Raw genomic sequence first — 14796 nt, 5'->3', positions numbered from 1 at the left:
GTGAGTGCCCTGTGTTGGGTGTGTGTGTATAAGTGAGTGCCCTGTGTTGGGTGTGTGTGTATAAGTGAGTGCCCTGTGTTTGGTGTGTGTGTGTAAGTGAGTGCCCTGTGTTGGGTGTGTGTGTATAAGTGAGTGCCCTGTGTTGGGTGTGTGTGTATAAGTGAGTGCCCTGTGTTGGGTGTGTGTATAAGTGAGTGCCCTGTGTTGGGTGTGCGTGGCGTGCCCCGTGCTGCATCTGTGTGTGTGTTTGTGCCTGGCCGGCCCCAGTGGTGGGTGTGTGTGTGCCCACCTGCTGTTAGGTAGATGTGTGTGAAGGTGCTAAGCCCAGTCAGGCTGGCTGTGAAGCACCGACTATCCAGATTTCACCTCATAATCACAGAGAAAGCTGGAGTTTCCATTTGGCTCTGAGAAACTAACAGGGTCTACTAACTAACACAGGGCTGAGAAGTTAGTTCTAATATACTCTGTATGAAGCACACACCAACCACACGCACAGTCCTAACCTCACTACAAAAGGTTCATTCATGCTACATACAGTAGATTTGTATTCCAGAAAGTAACAGCATAACCTTGTTTGACCGGGCCTGGCCAGAACTAGGCTACTAATGTAGGTGGTCACTTTAAAGGTGGAGCACATAGCCTAACTAGAATAAGAAGTGAAACCGTTGATTTGAATTATTTAGAGAACAGTCAGATTCTGAAATCAAAATGTTAGAGTAGGCGTGTCAAAATGTAATGTAGAGGCCTAAATTGTTTATCAGAGTACTATTTATGCGTCCATGTTGTTCCATATGATGTACAGCAAATTGCCCTTAGCAGGTAAAAGAGCCTGAGAAAAACACAGTTGCCATGACTTTGTGTGATGTGTATTTCTGGCTGGGTTCTGTGGTAACATTAACAGTACAAACATGCAAATAAAGATTTGACCCGAGCACTACAAAGTCAACTACAAATCAATTTAGAGAGCAAAACATCATATTTTTGTCTTGTGTCCATGTTCAAATGTTAACTAAAATGTCAGAGATGAACCGAAAGAGGCAGGACTATCTCTTTCCACTTCCACTGACTGCGAAGGGAAGGGGAACTGCGTAGCGCCAGCTTGCATTTGTACTGCATGTTGTGTGCGTGTACATCGGTGTATGGGAGTGTTTGCTTTGTTGCCATGGCAACAGACGTTTTGGCACGTACACATAATTTCCGGTGTTCGATGATTGATGCGTGGTTGCACACACACACACACACACACACTACTTACAATGCATCATGCACATATGACATACTTTTCCCTTTCATCCTCTCTCCCTCCACCTTTTCTCACATAGTCTCTCAATGGTTATATCAATTTTACAGCACTACCCTCTGCTCTGACATTGACCCTCTTACTCTCTTTATAAAATGAACTTTGAGTTACAAACACACACGCAGTCCCTGAATCCAGAGTTCCGTCTGAGTTTGAGAGTGGTTACATTTCCCAGCCACATCCCTCAGTTCACCAAACCGAATGGCAGGGCTACTGTTAGGCTGAAACACAAATCCCAGACTGTGACTTTGAAGTGTGTGTGACGATAATAAACATGAATAAATGGAACATTGTATTGGATGGGTGGAAGGAGGAGTGGAAACAGGGGAAGGAAGCTGCAGAAAACTCATCCTTCTGTCTCACTTCTTCAACAGAGTTCAATCTAATTTACCTGACTCACTCCTCCTCCTCCCTTCTCTCTCACATATCACCTCTAGCCAAAGCTGGAGGTCTACCAACTAACTCAATTGTACAGCCATTCAGTAGAGAATGGAGGGGAGGGGGTGCTGGAATCATCTTATAAGTGACCTGCCCTGTGTGAAAGTACATGATGTTATAAAAATATATATATAAACGCAACATGCAGTTTCATGAGCTGAAATAAAAGATCCATAAAATGTACCATACGCGCAAAAATATGATTTGACCTGAGGACAATAAAAGGCCACTTCTAAAATGTGCAGTTTTGTCAATTGGCATACTGACTGCAGGAATGGCCACCAGAGCTGTTGCCAGAGAATTTAATGTCAATTTCTCTACCATAAGCCGCCTTGTTTTAGATAATTTGGCAGTAGGTCCAACCGGCCTCACAACCGCAGACCACGTGTAACCATGCCAGCCCAGGAACTCCACATCCAGCCTCTTTACCTGCGGGACCGTCTGAGGCCAGCCACCCGGACAGCTGATGAAACTGAGGAGTATTTCTGTCTGCAATAAAGCTCTTTTGTGGGAAAAGCTAATTCTAATTGGCTGGGCTTGGTTCCCAGATTAGGGCCTAATGACTGATTTCCTTATATGAATCTGACTGATTTCCTTATATGAACTGTAACTCAGTAAAGTCGTTGAAATAGTTCCATGTTGCGTTTATATTTCTGTTCAGTGTATACAGTTGAAGTCGGAAGTTTACATACACTTAGGTTGGAGTCATTAAAACTTGTTTTTCAACCACCCCACAAATTTCTTGTTAAAAAACTATAGTTGTGGCAAGTCGGTTAGGACATCTACTTTGTACATGACATAAGTCATTTTTCCAACAATTGTTTACAGACAGATTATTTCACTTATAATTCACTGTATCACAATTCCAGTGGGTTAGAAGTTGACATGCACTAAGTTGACTGTGCCTTTAAACAGCTTGGAAAATTCCAGAAAATGATGGCATGACTTTAGAAGCTTCTGATAGGCTAATTGACATCATTTGAGTCAATTGGAGGTGTACCTGTGGATGTATTTCAAGGCCTACCTTCAAACTCAGTGCCTCTTAGCTTGACATCATGGGAAAATCAAAAGAAATCAGCCAAAACCTCAGAAAAACAATTGTAGACCTCCACAAGTCTGGTTCATCCTTGGGAGCAATTTCCAAACGCCTGAAGGTGTACAAAAATAGTACGCAAGTATAAACACCATGGGACCACGCAGCCGTCATACCGCACAGGAAGGAGACGCGTTCGGTCTCCTAGAAATGAACGTACTTTGGTGTGCAAAAGTGCAAATCAATCCCAGAACATCAGCAAAGGACCTTGTGAAGATGCTGGAGGAAACAGGTTAAAAAAGGTATCTATATCCACAGTAAAACGAGTCTTATATCGACATAACCTGAAAGGCCGCTCAGCAAGGAAGAAGCCACTGCTACAAAACCGCCGTAAAAAAGCCAGACAACAGTTTGCAACTGCATACGGGGACAAAGATCGTACTTTTTGGAGAAATGTCCTCTGGTCTGATGAAACAAAAATAGAACTGTTTGGCTATTATGACCATTGTTATGTTTGGAGTTAAAAGGGGAGGCTTGCAAGCCGAAGAACACCATCCCAATGGTGAAGCATGGGGGTGGCAGCATCATGTTGTGGGGGTGCTTTGCTGCAGGAGGGACTGGTGCACTTCACAAAATACAGTGCCTTGCGAAGGTATTCCGCCCCCTTGAACTTTGCGACCTTTTGCCACATTTCAGGCTTCAAACATAAAGATATAAAACTGTATTTTTTTGTGAAGAATCAACAACAAGTGGGACACAATCATGAAGTGGAACGACATTTATTGGATATTTCAAACTTTTTTAACTAATCAAAAACTGAAAAATTGGGCGTGCAAAATTATTCAGCCCCTTTACTTTCAGTGCAGCAAACTCTCTCCAGAAGTTCAGTAAGGATCTCTGAATGATCCAATGTTGACCTAAATGACTAATGATGATAAATACAATCCACCTGTGTGTAATCAAGTCTCCGTATAAATGCACCTGCACTGTGATAGTCTCAGAGGTCCGTTAAAAGCGCAGAGAGCATCATGAAGAACAAGGAACACACTAGGCAGGTCCGAGATACTGTTGTGAAGAAGTTTAAAGCCGGATTTGGATACAAAAAGATTTCCCAAGCTTTAAACATCCCAAGGAGCACTGTGCAAGCAATAATATTGAAATGGAAGGAGTATCAGACCACTGCAAATCTACCAAGACCTGGCCGTCCCTCTAAACTTTCAGCTCATATAAGGAGAAGACTGATCAGAGATGCAGCCAAGAGGCCCATGATCACTCTGGATGAACTGCAGAGATCTACAGCTGAGGTGGGAGACTCTGTCCATAGGACAACAATCAGTTGTATATTGCACAAATCTGGCCTTTATGGAAGAGTGGCAAGAAGAAAGCCATTTCTTAAAGATATCCATAAAAAGTGTTGTTTAAAGTTTGCCACAAGCCACCTGGGAGACACACCAAACATGTGGAAGAAGGTGCTCTGGTCAGATGAAACCAAAATTGAACTTTTTGGCAACAATGCAAAACGTTATGTTTGGCGTAAAAGCAACACAGCTCATCACCCTGAACACACCATCCCCACTGTCAAACATGGTGGTGGCAGCATCATGGTTTGGGCCTGCTTTTCTTCAGCAGGGACAGGGAAGATGGTTAAAATTGATGGGAAGATGGATGGAGCCAAATACAGGACCATTCTGGAAGAAAACCTGATGGAGTCTGCAAAAGACCTGAGACTGGGACGGAGATTTGTCTTCCAACAAGACAATGATCCAAAACATAAAGCAAAATCTAGAATGGAATGGTTCAAAAATAAACATATCCAGGTGTTAGAATGGCCAAGTCAAAGTCCAGACCTGAATCCAATCGAGAATCTGTGGAAAGAACTGAAAACTGCTGTTCACAAATGCTCTCCATCCAACCTCAATGAGCTCGAGCTGTTTTGCAAGGAGGAATGGGAAAAAATTTCAGTCTCTCGGTGTGCAAAACTGATAGAGACATACCCCAAGCGACTTACAGCTGTAATCGCAGCAAAAGGTGGCGCTACAAAGTATTAACTTAAGGGGGCTGAATAATTTTGCACGCCCAATTTTTCAGTTTTTGATTTGTTAAAAAAGTTTGAAATATCCAATAAATGTCGTTCCACTTCATGATTGTGTCCCACTTGTTGTTGATTCTTCACAAAAAAATACAGTTTTATATCTTTATGTTTGAAGCCTGAAATGTGGCAAAAGGTCGCAAAGTTCAAGGGGGCCGAATACTTTCGCAAGGCACTGTAGATGGCATCATGAGGCAGGGAAATTACGTGGATATATTGAAGCAACATCTCAAAACATCAGTCAGGAAGTTAATGCTTGGTCACAAATGGATCTTCCAAATGGACAATGACCCCAAGCATACCAAAGTTGTGGCAAAATGGCTTAAAACCTGTTATGGCCTAGGGGAACTCCCCATTCAGCTGAAAAGGTGGTGCGGGGAATTAAAAAATATTATTTAGAAATATTTAACTTTCACACATTAACATTAAGTCCAATACAGCAAATGAAAGATAAACATCTTGTTAATCTACCCATCATGTCTGATTTTTTAAATGTTTTACAGCGAAAACACAACATATATTTATGTTAGACCACCACCAAATCAACAAAAAAAAACTGCAATTTTTCCCAGCCAAAGATAGGAGTCATAAAAGCAGAATTAGAGAAAATGAATCACTAACCTTTGATAATCTTCATCAGATGACACTCATATGACATGTTACACAATACATTTATGTTTTGTTCGATAATATTTGCTAGCACTTTCAGCTCACGTGCCCAAAAGCTGACGCTGGTCCAGGAGAACTCGGACGAAAACTTAAAAAAGATATATTCCAGGTCGAATAAACTGGTCAAACTAAGTAGAGAATCAATCTTCAGGATGTTATTTTCATATATATCCAATAACGTTCCAACCGGAACATACGTTTTCATCTGCAGCCAAATGGAACGATTGTGATATCAACAGACGAACGCGCAACAGGGAAATTGCATTCTGCCAGGACAGTGACTCATTCCCCTCCCATTCGGTCAAAGTTCGCACCAGAGGCTCCATTCCACGTTCTACTGAATGAGGACATCTAGTGGAAGGCGTAGGAAGTGCTAACAGATCCATATCTTGTTTGAAAGTGAAGAGGCGATGACTTAAAATTAGACCCGCATTCAGAATTTCACTTCCCGTTTGGAAGATTTCCTGCCCTATGAGTTCTGTTATACTCACAGACATAATTCAAACAGTTTTAGAAACTTCAGAGTGTTTTCTATCCAATAGTAATAATAATATGCATATATTAGCAATCTAGGACAGAGTAGGATGCAGTTCACTATGGGCACACAATTCGTCCAAAGTGAAAATACTGCCCCCTATCCCCAACAAGTTTTAAGGACAACAAAGTCAAGGTGGCCATCACAAAGCCCTGACCTCAATCCTAATCCTTGTGGGCAGAACTGAAAAAGCATGAGCGAGCAAGGAGGCCTACAAAACCTGACTCAGTTACACCAGCTCTGTCAGGAGGAATGTGGGACTTCCCACAACTTATTGTGGGAAGCTTGTGGAAGGCTACCTGAAACATTTGACCCAAGTTAAACAATTTAAAGGCAATGCTACCAAATACTAATTGAGTGTATGTCAACTTCTGACCTACTGGATGAAAGAAATAAAAAGCTGAAATAAATCATTCTCTCTACTATTATTCTGACATTTCACATTCTTAAAATAAAGTTGTGATCCTAACTGACCTAAGACAGGGAATTTTTACTAGGATTAAATGTCAGGAATTGTGAAAAACTGAGTTTAAATGTATTTGGCTAAGGTGTATGTAAACTTCAGACTTCAACTGTATAATGTCACTTTTATCTGCAATATGTTAGGCTACTATTTGTTGTGTGTGTGTAGCAGTTTTACACTCAAAGCTCATCGTAACTACGCAGTAAGCACACACACTTCTCCCTAGTTTCTCTCTGACAACCACATGCACAAACAAGAACTCACACCCTCTTTCTCTCAAGAGAGAGAAAACACCCACATACACTTGTCTCGCAAAGACAGACAAATAGCTAGACCTACAACACATACAATCACACACACACTGAATACAACAACAGGCCATCTAAATGTCATACCACTGCTCCAGCGCAGATGGAGAAATGTTGATTCATTGTTTATTGATCACATACAGAGACACACAGAGAGAAAGAGAACACACACACACACACACACACACACAGATACACAGAGACACACACACACAGAGACACGCAGAGAGAAAGAGAACACACACACACACACAGATACACAGAGAGACACACACACACACAGAGACACGCAGAGAGAAAGAGAGCCCACACAGGAGCTTGAAGCACAGAGGATTCTTTACACACCCACATGCACTCTGGCACTGTAATGTGCACATGCAAACACACACAACTCTAAAATGGACGAGCCCAATGCAACTCACTCAAAAAGAACTCCCAGACCTTATTTTACCCCTTCATACTATACAACATGACACAGAGACACACACACACGCTCAAACACACACACAATGCGTCATTGATAATTGGCGTGAGTAGATAATAGCCTTTGGGGAAAGGCAGCTAACCAAACCATCCCTCCGTCTCTTTAGAGACACACACACACACGCACGCACGCAAACACACACACACACACACACACACACACACCCACACCCACACACACACCCACACACACACACCCACACACACACCCACCCACCCACGGTTCTCCTGTGGGATTACCTCCTGTCAATACTGTCCTATTGTTTATTAGATAAACTGACACACACACACACACACCAGAATGATAGAATTGACCGTACTGGTGCAGTGGTAGCCTACATACCGTATCCTAACTGGGACTGTACCCCTTCTTACAGTCAGACGGCACTGCAGAGATGGGCCTGAGAGGATTCATGTCAGTAGCATTCTCTCAAAGACAAAACACCAAATGTCATTCATCCTCCCATCCTCTCTTTCAGAGGCTTCCCCACTCTCTATCTAAACCCAGTCTCAAACAATGATGACACGCACACACCCAGCGAGAGATGGGGGAAACGGTCCGTATGTGGCCTACATTACATACAGTATATCCTGTATTTTATACCCATTTAAACTGAACTGATTTCCCTACTCTGACCCAACAGTCACCAACCAGCCCTTCCTTGTTACTGTAAGAACTGGGTCAGTGCTATCCCTAACCTAACCTTAATCCCTACTGTTACCCTAAACCTAACCCCTACAGTTACCCTAAACCCTAACCCCTACTGTTACCCTAAACCCTAACCCCTACTGTTACCCTAAACCCTAACCCCTACTGTTACCCTAAACCCTAACCTTAATTCCTACTGTTACCCTAAACCCTAACCCCTACTGTTACCCTAAACCCTAACCCCTACTGTTACCCTAAACCCTAACCCCTACTGTTACCCTAACCTTAACCCCTACTGTTACCCTAAACCATAACCCCTACTGTTACCCTAAACCCTAACCCCTACTGTTACCCTAAACCCTAATCCCAACTGTTACCCTAAACCCTAACCCCTACTGTTACCCTAAACCCTAACCCCTACTGTTACCCTAAACCCTAACCCCTACTGTTACCCTAAACCCTAACCTTAATCCCTCCTGTTACCCTAAACCCTAACCCCTACTGTTACCCTAAACCCTAACCCCTACTTTTACCCTAAACCCTAACCCCTACTGTTACCCTAAACCCTAACCCCTACTGTTACCCTAAACCCTAACCCCTACTGTTACCCTAAACCCTAACCTTAATTCCTACTGTTACCCTAAACCCTAACCCCTACTGTTACCCTAAACCCTAACCCCTACTGTTACCCTAAACCCTAACCCCTACTGTTACCCTAACCTTAACCCCTACTGTTACCCTAAACCATAACCCCTACTGTTACCCTAAACCCTAACCCCTACTGTTACCCTAAACCCTAATCCCGACTGTTACCCTAAACCCTAACCCCTACTGTTACCCTAAACCCTAACCCCTACTGTTACCCTAAACCCTAACCCCTACTGTTACCCTAAACCCTAACCTTAATCCCTCCTGTTACCCTAAACCCTAACCCCTACTGTTACCCTAAATCCTAACCCCTACTTTTACCCTAAACCCTAACCCCTACTGTTACCCTAAACCCTAACCCCTACTGTTACCCTAAACCCTAACCCCTACTGTTACCCTAAACCCTAACCTTAATTCCTACTGTTACCCTAAACCCTAACCCCTACTGTTACCCTAAACCCTAACCCCTACTGTTACCCTAAACCCTAACCCCTACTGTTACCCTAACCTTAACCCCTACTGTTACCCTAAACCATAACCCCTACTGTTACCCTAAACCCTAACCCCTACTGTTACCCTAAACCCTAACCCCTACTGTTACCCTAAACCCTACTGTTACCCTAAACCCTAACCCCTACTGTTACCCTAAACCCTAACCTTTACTGTTACCCTAAACCCTAATCCCGACTGTTACCCTAAACCCTAACCCCTACTGTTACCCTAAACCCTAACCCCTACTGTTACCCTAAACCCTAACCTTAATTCCTACTGTTACCCTAAACCCTAACCCCTACTGTTACCCTAAACCCTAACCCCTACTGTTACCCTAAACCCTAACCCCTACTGTTACCCGAAACCCTAACCTTAATTCCTACTGTTACCCTAAACCCTAACCCCTACTGTTACCCTAAACCCTAATCCCGACTGTTACCCTAAACCCTAACCCCTACTGTTACCCTAAACCCTAACCCCTACTGTTACCCTAAACCCTACTGTTACCCTAAACCCTAACCCCTACTGTTACCCTAAACCCTAACCCCTACTGTTACCCTAAACCCTAACCCCTACTGTTACCCTAAACCCTACTGTTACCCTAAACCCTAACCCCTACTGTTACCCTAAACCCTAACCTTTACTGTTACCCTAAACCCTAATCCCGACTGTTACCCTAAACCCTAACCCCTACTGTTACCCTAAACCCTAACCCCTACTGTTACCCTAAACCCTAACCTTAATTCCTACTGTTACCCTAAACCCTAACCCCTACTGTTACCCTAAACCCTAACCCCTACTGTTACCCTAAACCCTAACCCCTACTGTTACCCTAACCTAAAGTATTTTAAAATGCCAACTTCAATGGGGTAGGGAGGTCCCAAGGAGCAAGGAAAGCACGGACTGTAAGCCCTGCTGAACAGACCAGACATCCCAGTACCCTCCCTTCACTAAATGTCACTTAACTCATTCTGTTTGACGAGTGAAACGACCTGTCCAGAAGTCAATCCCTGTTCCATAAATTCGAATTTGGTGGAAAATGAAACTAGGTAACCATTTTCATGCTGCTGCTACAACAAACAGTGCATTCACGTTTCGAAAGCTCTTCCATTTCACGATGCCAACCTAGGTCCTCGCCTGGAGTTAAACACAATAATCAAAGCCTAGTAGTCACATTAAATAATCAGAACATTATAATCATAGCATATGATTATCCCTCCCCTGTACCTCTACCCCATCTCATCCCTCCCCCTGTTCCTCTACCCCATCTCATCCCTCCTCTTGTTCCTCTACCCCATCTCATCCCTCCCCCTGTACCTCGACCCCATCTCATCCCTCCCCCTGTTCCTCTACCCCATCTCATCCCTCCCCTGTACCTCTACCCCATCTCATCCCTCCCCCTGTTCCTCTACCCCATCTCATCCCTCCCCCTGTACCTCTACCCCATCTCATCCCTCCCCCTGTACCTCTACCCCATCTCATCCCTTCATGTCCAGGCTGTCTCCCAGTGTGTCTCACCTGTCCCGGGGCGTCCCATGATGATGTCTTTGCATGGTGTGGGGTGCAGGTTCTCTGCAGGCAGTATGAGGGGCAGCAGGGCTGTAGGAGAGGGGTGACAGGCCACTGGCTGCTGAACCTCCCCCCCAAACGAGCCTGTCCTCTCCGTCCTACCCCGCCCTTCCCCTGGGCTGGCTGGGTTGGTGAGGGGGGGTCCCGAAGAGGGGGGCGTGATGGAGATGCAAGCCAAAGCGGGGTAACCGGGGGTGACGGAGGTCAGGGAGGGCGAGGCGGATGACACCAGCACTAGGGTGGGGGTGGGGCTCTGGAGGAGGACGGTGCCGTTGGTTGCCGCGGCAGCAGCAGCGTTGATGGGTACAGGGACTTGGAGAGTGGAGACAGACTGGGGAGTAACGCTGTTAAGACTCTTAGGATCACCTACTCCCCCCCCCCCACGGCCTAACGGACGCTCTGTGAACTTGGTCAGAGGAACCTCCGGGTTCCGCACGATCACTGGAGAGTCCCGCAAGGCCTGCTGGGATGTGGGGTGGAAACGGCAGGGGCCTGAGTCTGGAGGGGAGGGGGGAGTTGGGGACACCAGGAGGGGAGGGGGGGAGGTGGCGGGGGAGGAGGGGGGCCGGCTGGTTGGTGTGTTCACCTCTCGGGGACAGGAGAAGGTGGGTGTGTAAGCGTGGGTGTGTGCTGGGGTCTGGGGGGAGAGGACGGGGAACGAGGCAGGGTTCAGGTCCCCCTGCTCCAGCTCAGGTTTGGGGGGGTAGTCGTGGTGGGGGTGGGAGGAGGGAGGAGGGGGAACGTCTGTTTTGCGTTTGCTAGGGCTCATGGGGACAGTGAAGGTCAGGTTAGTGTGGAAGGACGGCTGGACCCCTGAGGTATGCCTCTCCCTCTCTGGCCCCCCAGGGGTGCCCAACTTTCCCCCTGTGGCACTGGGGTGTCTGTGTCTGCGAGGAGGGGGGAGGACGGAGGAGGCGGTGATGGGGGAGAAGTTGGCGGGACGGAATCCAAAGAGGGGGGAGGGTGAGGGAGAAGGGGCAGGGGAGAAAGGGGACTGGTTGGAGATTGGGGAGAAGGAGGGGGTCCCAGAGTGAGAGCTGCCCAGAGACACCAGCATGGTTGCTGCCTCACACTCGTCAAAGTCAAACCTGGAGAAGTCATGGGGTAGGAGGGAGGGCAGCACCAGCCGAGGGCGGGAGTCTCCTCTACTGCTGGCCTCGCTGCTGTCTCTGGACGTCTCATCCCAGTCAAACCCACGCAGGTCTGAGGGGGTGACCGTCCCCGAACTGCTCCCCCCTCCTCCTCTCCCCCTGTCCCTCTCTCCCCCTCCCTCCATCTCTTTAGTTCTCATGGAGAGGTGCCGTGAGCAGTAGCCTCGTCTCTGGGACTCCTTCATACAGCCCTCTCTGGAACAGAGGCGTCTCCACTGCTTGCCGTTGAACTTCTTGCGGATACCGTTAGGGGTGCACACCACGTCCCCCTTCTTGTACTTCTGCAGGGCGGCCGACAGGGGGGTGCGGGAGCGCGAGGAGGAGGCTGAGGAGGAGGTAGACCCCCCTCCAGGGGTAGGGGTGGGGATCTGGGAGGGGGTCTTGTCCAGGGGGACCAGGGCGCTCTTGGAAGGGGGTAGGTGTGGTGGGGGGGTCATGCCCAGGGCCTCGGGGCCAGGCAAGGTGAGGGAGGACAGGTGAGAGCCCATTGGCGTGCCCAGGCCCTGGACCAGGTGTTGGGAGGAGGGGTAGCTGTGCCCCCCGAGGAGGGGCTTGGAGAGGATGTGGCGATGCTGGGTGCCCATACTGAACCTAGACATCTCCATGTCCTCCTCTGGTGTTTGGGGCTGTTTCTGTCTCTCTTGTTCCCTCTCTTGTTCTATCTCTCTGTCAGGGTAACCCTCTCCAGTGATGGTGACAACGCTGGTCGTTACCAACGAGGAGGGGTGGGGCGGGACGTTTCCATAGTGATGCCCCCCCACCACCCCATCTGGAGAGAAGCTATGCACCAACCTCACCCCCCCTCCCGTCGGCCCACCCAGCACCATCCCAATACTCAGCTGGCACACCTCCCTCTCCACCTCCATCTCCTCCCTCCTCTCCCTCTCCTCCCTCTCTCTCTCCCTCTCCCTTTCGCTCCCCCCTGGGTGAGGCAGTTCCCAGGGGGGAGTCAGCAGCCTCAGGCTCTGTCTGGACACCCATACAGCCTGGGCCTGCGCCCTCCTCCTCTTCTCCTCCATCCCTCCCTCCTCCTCCCTCCCTCCATTCTCCAGTGCCTCTAGATCCTCACACAGTAGCACCCTGTAGGGGAACGACACGGCAGGGTGGGGGTCTACCTGGGACAGCACCCCTTCTCTGTATAGCTGAGGTGTCCCCTGTTCACCCCCATCTCGCCCCCCTCCCCCTCTGAAAGGCACACATACGCGTGTCCCGATGGCCACGGACGCCGTGCCGGGTGGAGGGGCGTCCAGAATGAACTCCACGCTCGTCTCCTCCCCCCCCGGGTGTGCGGTCCCCCCCTGAAAGGGGTAACAGAGTATCCCCTCCTCCCCCTGCAGCTGGATATCAGCGCTGCCCCCACTCACCCGCCGCACCACCCCAGCCCTGAACATAGGAGACAGGGGTCCATCCCTCTCTCTCTCCCTCCCACCTTGCTCTCCGTTAAGTCTGTCTCTCCCTCGACAGCGGGCTAGAACTCTCTGGTTCTTCAGGCCTTTGGCCAGGGCATCCGCCCCGGACAGACTGCCCTGGTAGGGGGCTCTAGCAGGGCTGGTACTGGGCTGGGAGTTCACCTCCAGACCGTGCTCGCTGGCTGTATCCGTGGATACGGAGCGCACTGAGTTAGGGGCCCCCTCTGCCTCTGTCTCCCCACCCTGGGGGTCTCTCTCTCTGTCCTGGGGGGCCACACTGCCATTGTTGGGCCCTATGGAGGCCCCTGTCATCCCCTGTTCCCCCGGGCCATGGCTGTGGCTGCTAGCGGCTACCCTCCTCTCCTCATTGGACACACTGGGGGCTAACGAGTGGCTGACTGAGCTGCTACTATGGCTGTTACTAATGCTGTTACTAATGCTGTTACTAATGCTGTTACTAATGCTGTTAATACCATTAATAGTAGTGTTGGTCCTACTACTGTTACTAATGGTATTACTACTGTTATTACTGTTAGTACTGCTGCTGTTGATGATGTTAATACTACTGCTAGTACTACTGTAGTTACTGTGGCTGTTGTGCATGGGGGCAGGGGTGAAGGTGAGGCTGGGCGCGTTGCTACCAGCATAGTGTTCAGCAATGTACTTCTTCTTGGGGACTCTGGCCTTGAAGGTGGCTGTTTTTCTACTGGACATGGAGGTAGGGCTGGGACTGGTAGTGGGGGTGGGGATGGTGAGGGTGTTGTTATGGGAGGAGGTGGGGGTACTGTTAGGCCACCCTGGTTTCCCCCCAACCCCCCCTCTGCTGTCCTCGGTCTTCTCTTTAACTTCAGGTTGCCTTGGCGGCACCTGCTCTCTAGGCCCCTCCTTCTTTGGGGTCTCGCTGCCTCTGATTGGCTCCTGCTGAGAGCTTTCAGAGGAGGTTGTGGATTGTTTCCGTGGCAAGTGGGCGGGGGTCGTGGATTGAGGCTGTCCGTCTTGGTTCTCCTTCCTGAGTTTGTTCCTGTTGTCCCTCTCTGGGGGGGTCTCTGTCGCCCCTCTCTTCTTCCCCCCTTTGGCCCGCGTGGAGGGGGGAGAGCATCCCCTCTGTCTCTTTAGTGGCTTCATCTCTTCACCTCGTCTTTTCCTTTCTGCCTTTATACTCTGTGGGGTGAGTGCTGACGGTTGCTCTCCTTTCTTTGGCTCGTCTTATTTTTACCCTGCTTCTTCTTCTTCTTCTTTCTGTTCCGTTCGCCCCCTGGTCTTCTGCTCTCTTTTTCACTGCCCCTTTTCCTTTCTTGTTCTTCTGAAAATCAGACTAAAAACAGAGAGAGAGAGAGAGAGAGAGAGAGAGAGAGAGAGAGAGAGAGAGAGAGAGAGAGAGAGAGAGATAGAGAGAGAAGGCAGGTGGTAATTTATTATCGTCATCATCAAAAATGGCTGAGATTAGAAAATGATGTCATACCTGGAAGTGTACTGCACTGAATGACTTCCCACCGACCGGCTCATAACACCACCATTCACCTCCATGTAATCCACTAAAGTGTGTGTATGTGCATGTGC

General features: G+C 48.2%; 1 protein-coding gene across 2 annotated transcripts in view; it reads right to left on the bottom strand.

Moving 5' to 3' along the window:
* LOC139389665 (protein capicua homolog) overlaps positions 1-14422 on the bottom strand; it is a 53496-nt gene extending 39074 nt beyond the window's left edge. For both annotated transcript variants that reach the window (XM_071136546.1, XM_071136554.1), the window contains exon 1: positions 10626-14422. In XM_071136546.1, coding sequence (XP_070992647.1) covers positions 10626-14361 — 3736 coding nt within the window. In that variant the 5' untranslated portion in view covers positions 14362-14422. The remainder of the gene's footprint in view (positions 1-10625) is intronic.
* Positions 14423-14796: the final 374 nt, after the last annotated feature.

Source organism: Oncorhynchus clarkii, chromosome 3 (genome assembly GCF_045791955.1).
Source record: "Oncorhynchus clarkii lewisi isolate Uvic-CL-2024 chromosome 3, UVic_Ocla_1.0, whole genome shotgun sequence".
NCBI lineage: Eukaryota > Metazoa > Chordata > Actinopteri > Salmoniformes > Salmonidae > Oncorhynchus > Oncorhynchus clarkii.
This window is presented reverse-complemented; position numbering and strand designations above follow the sequence as displayed.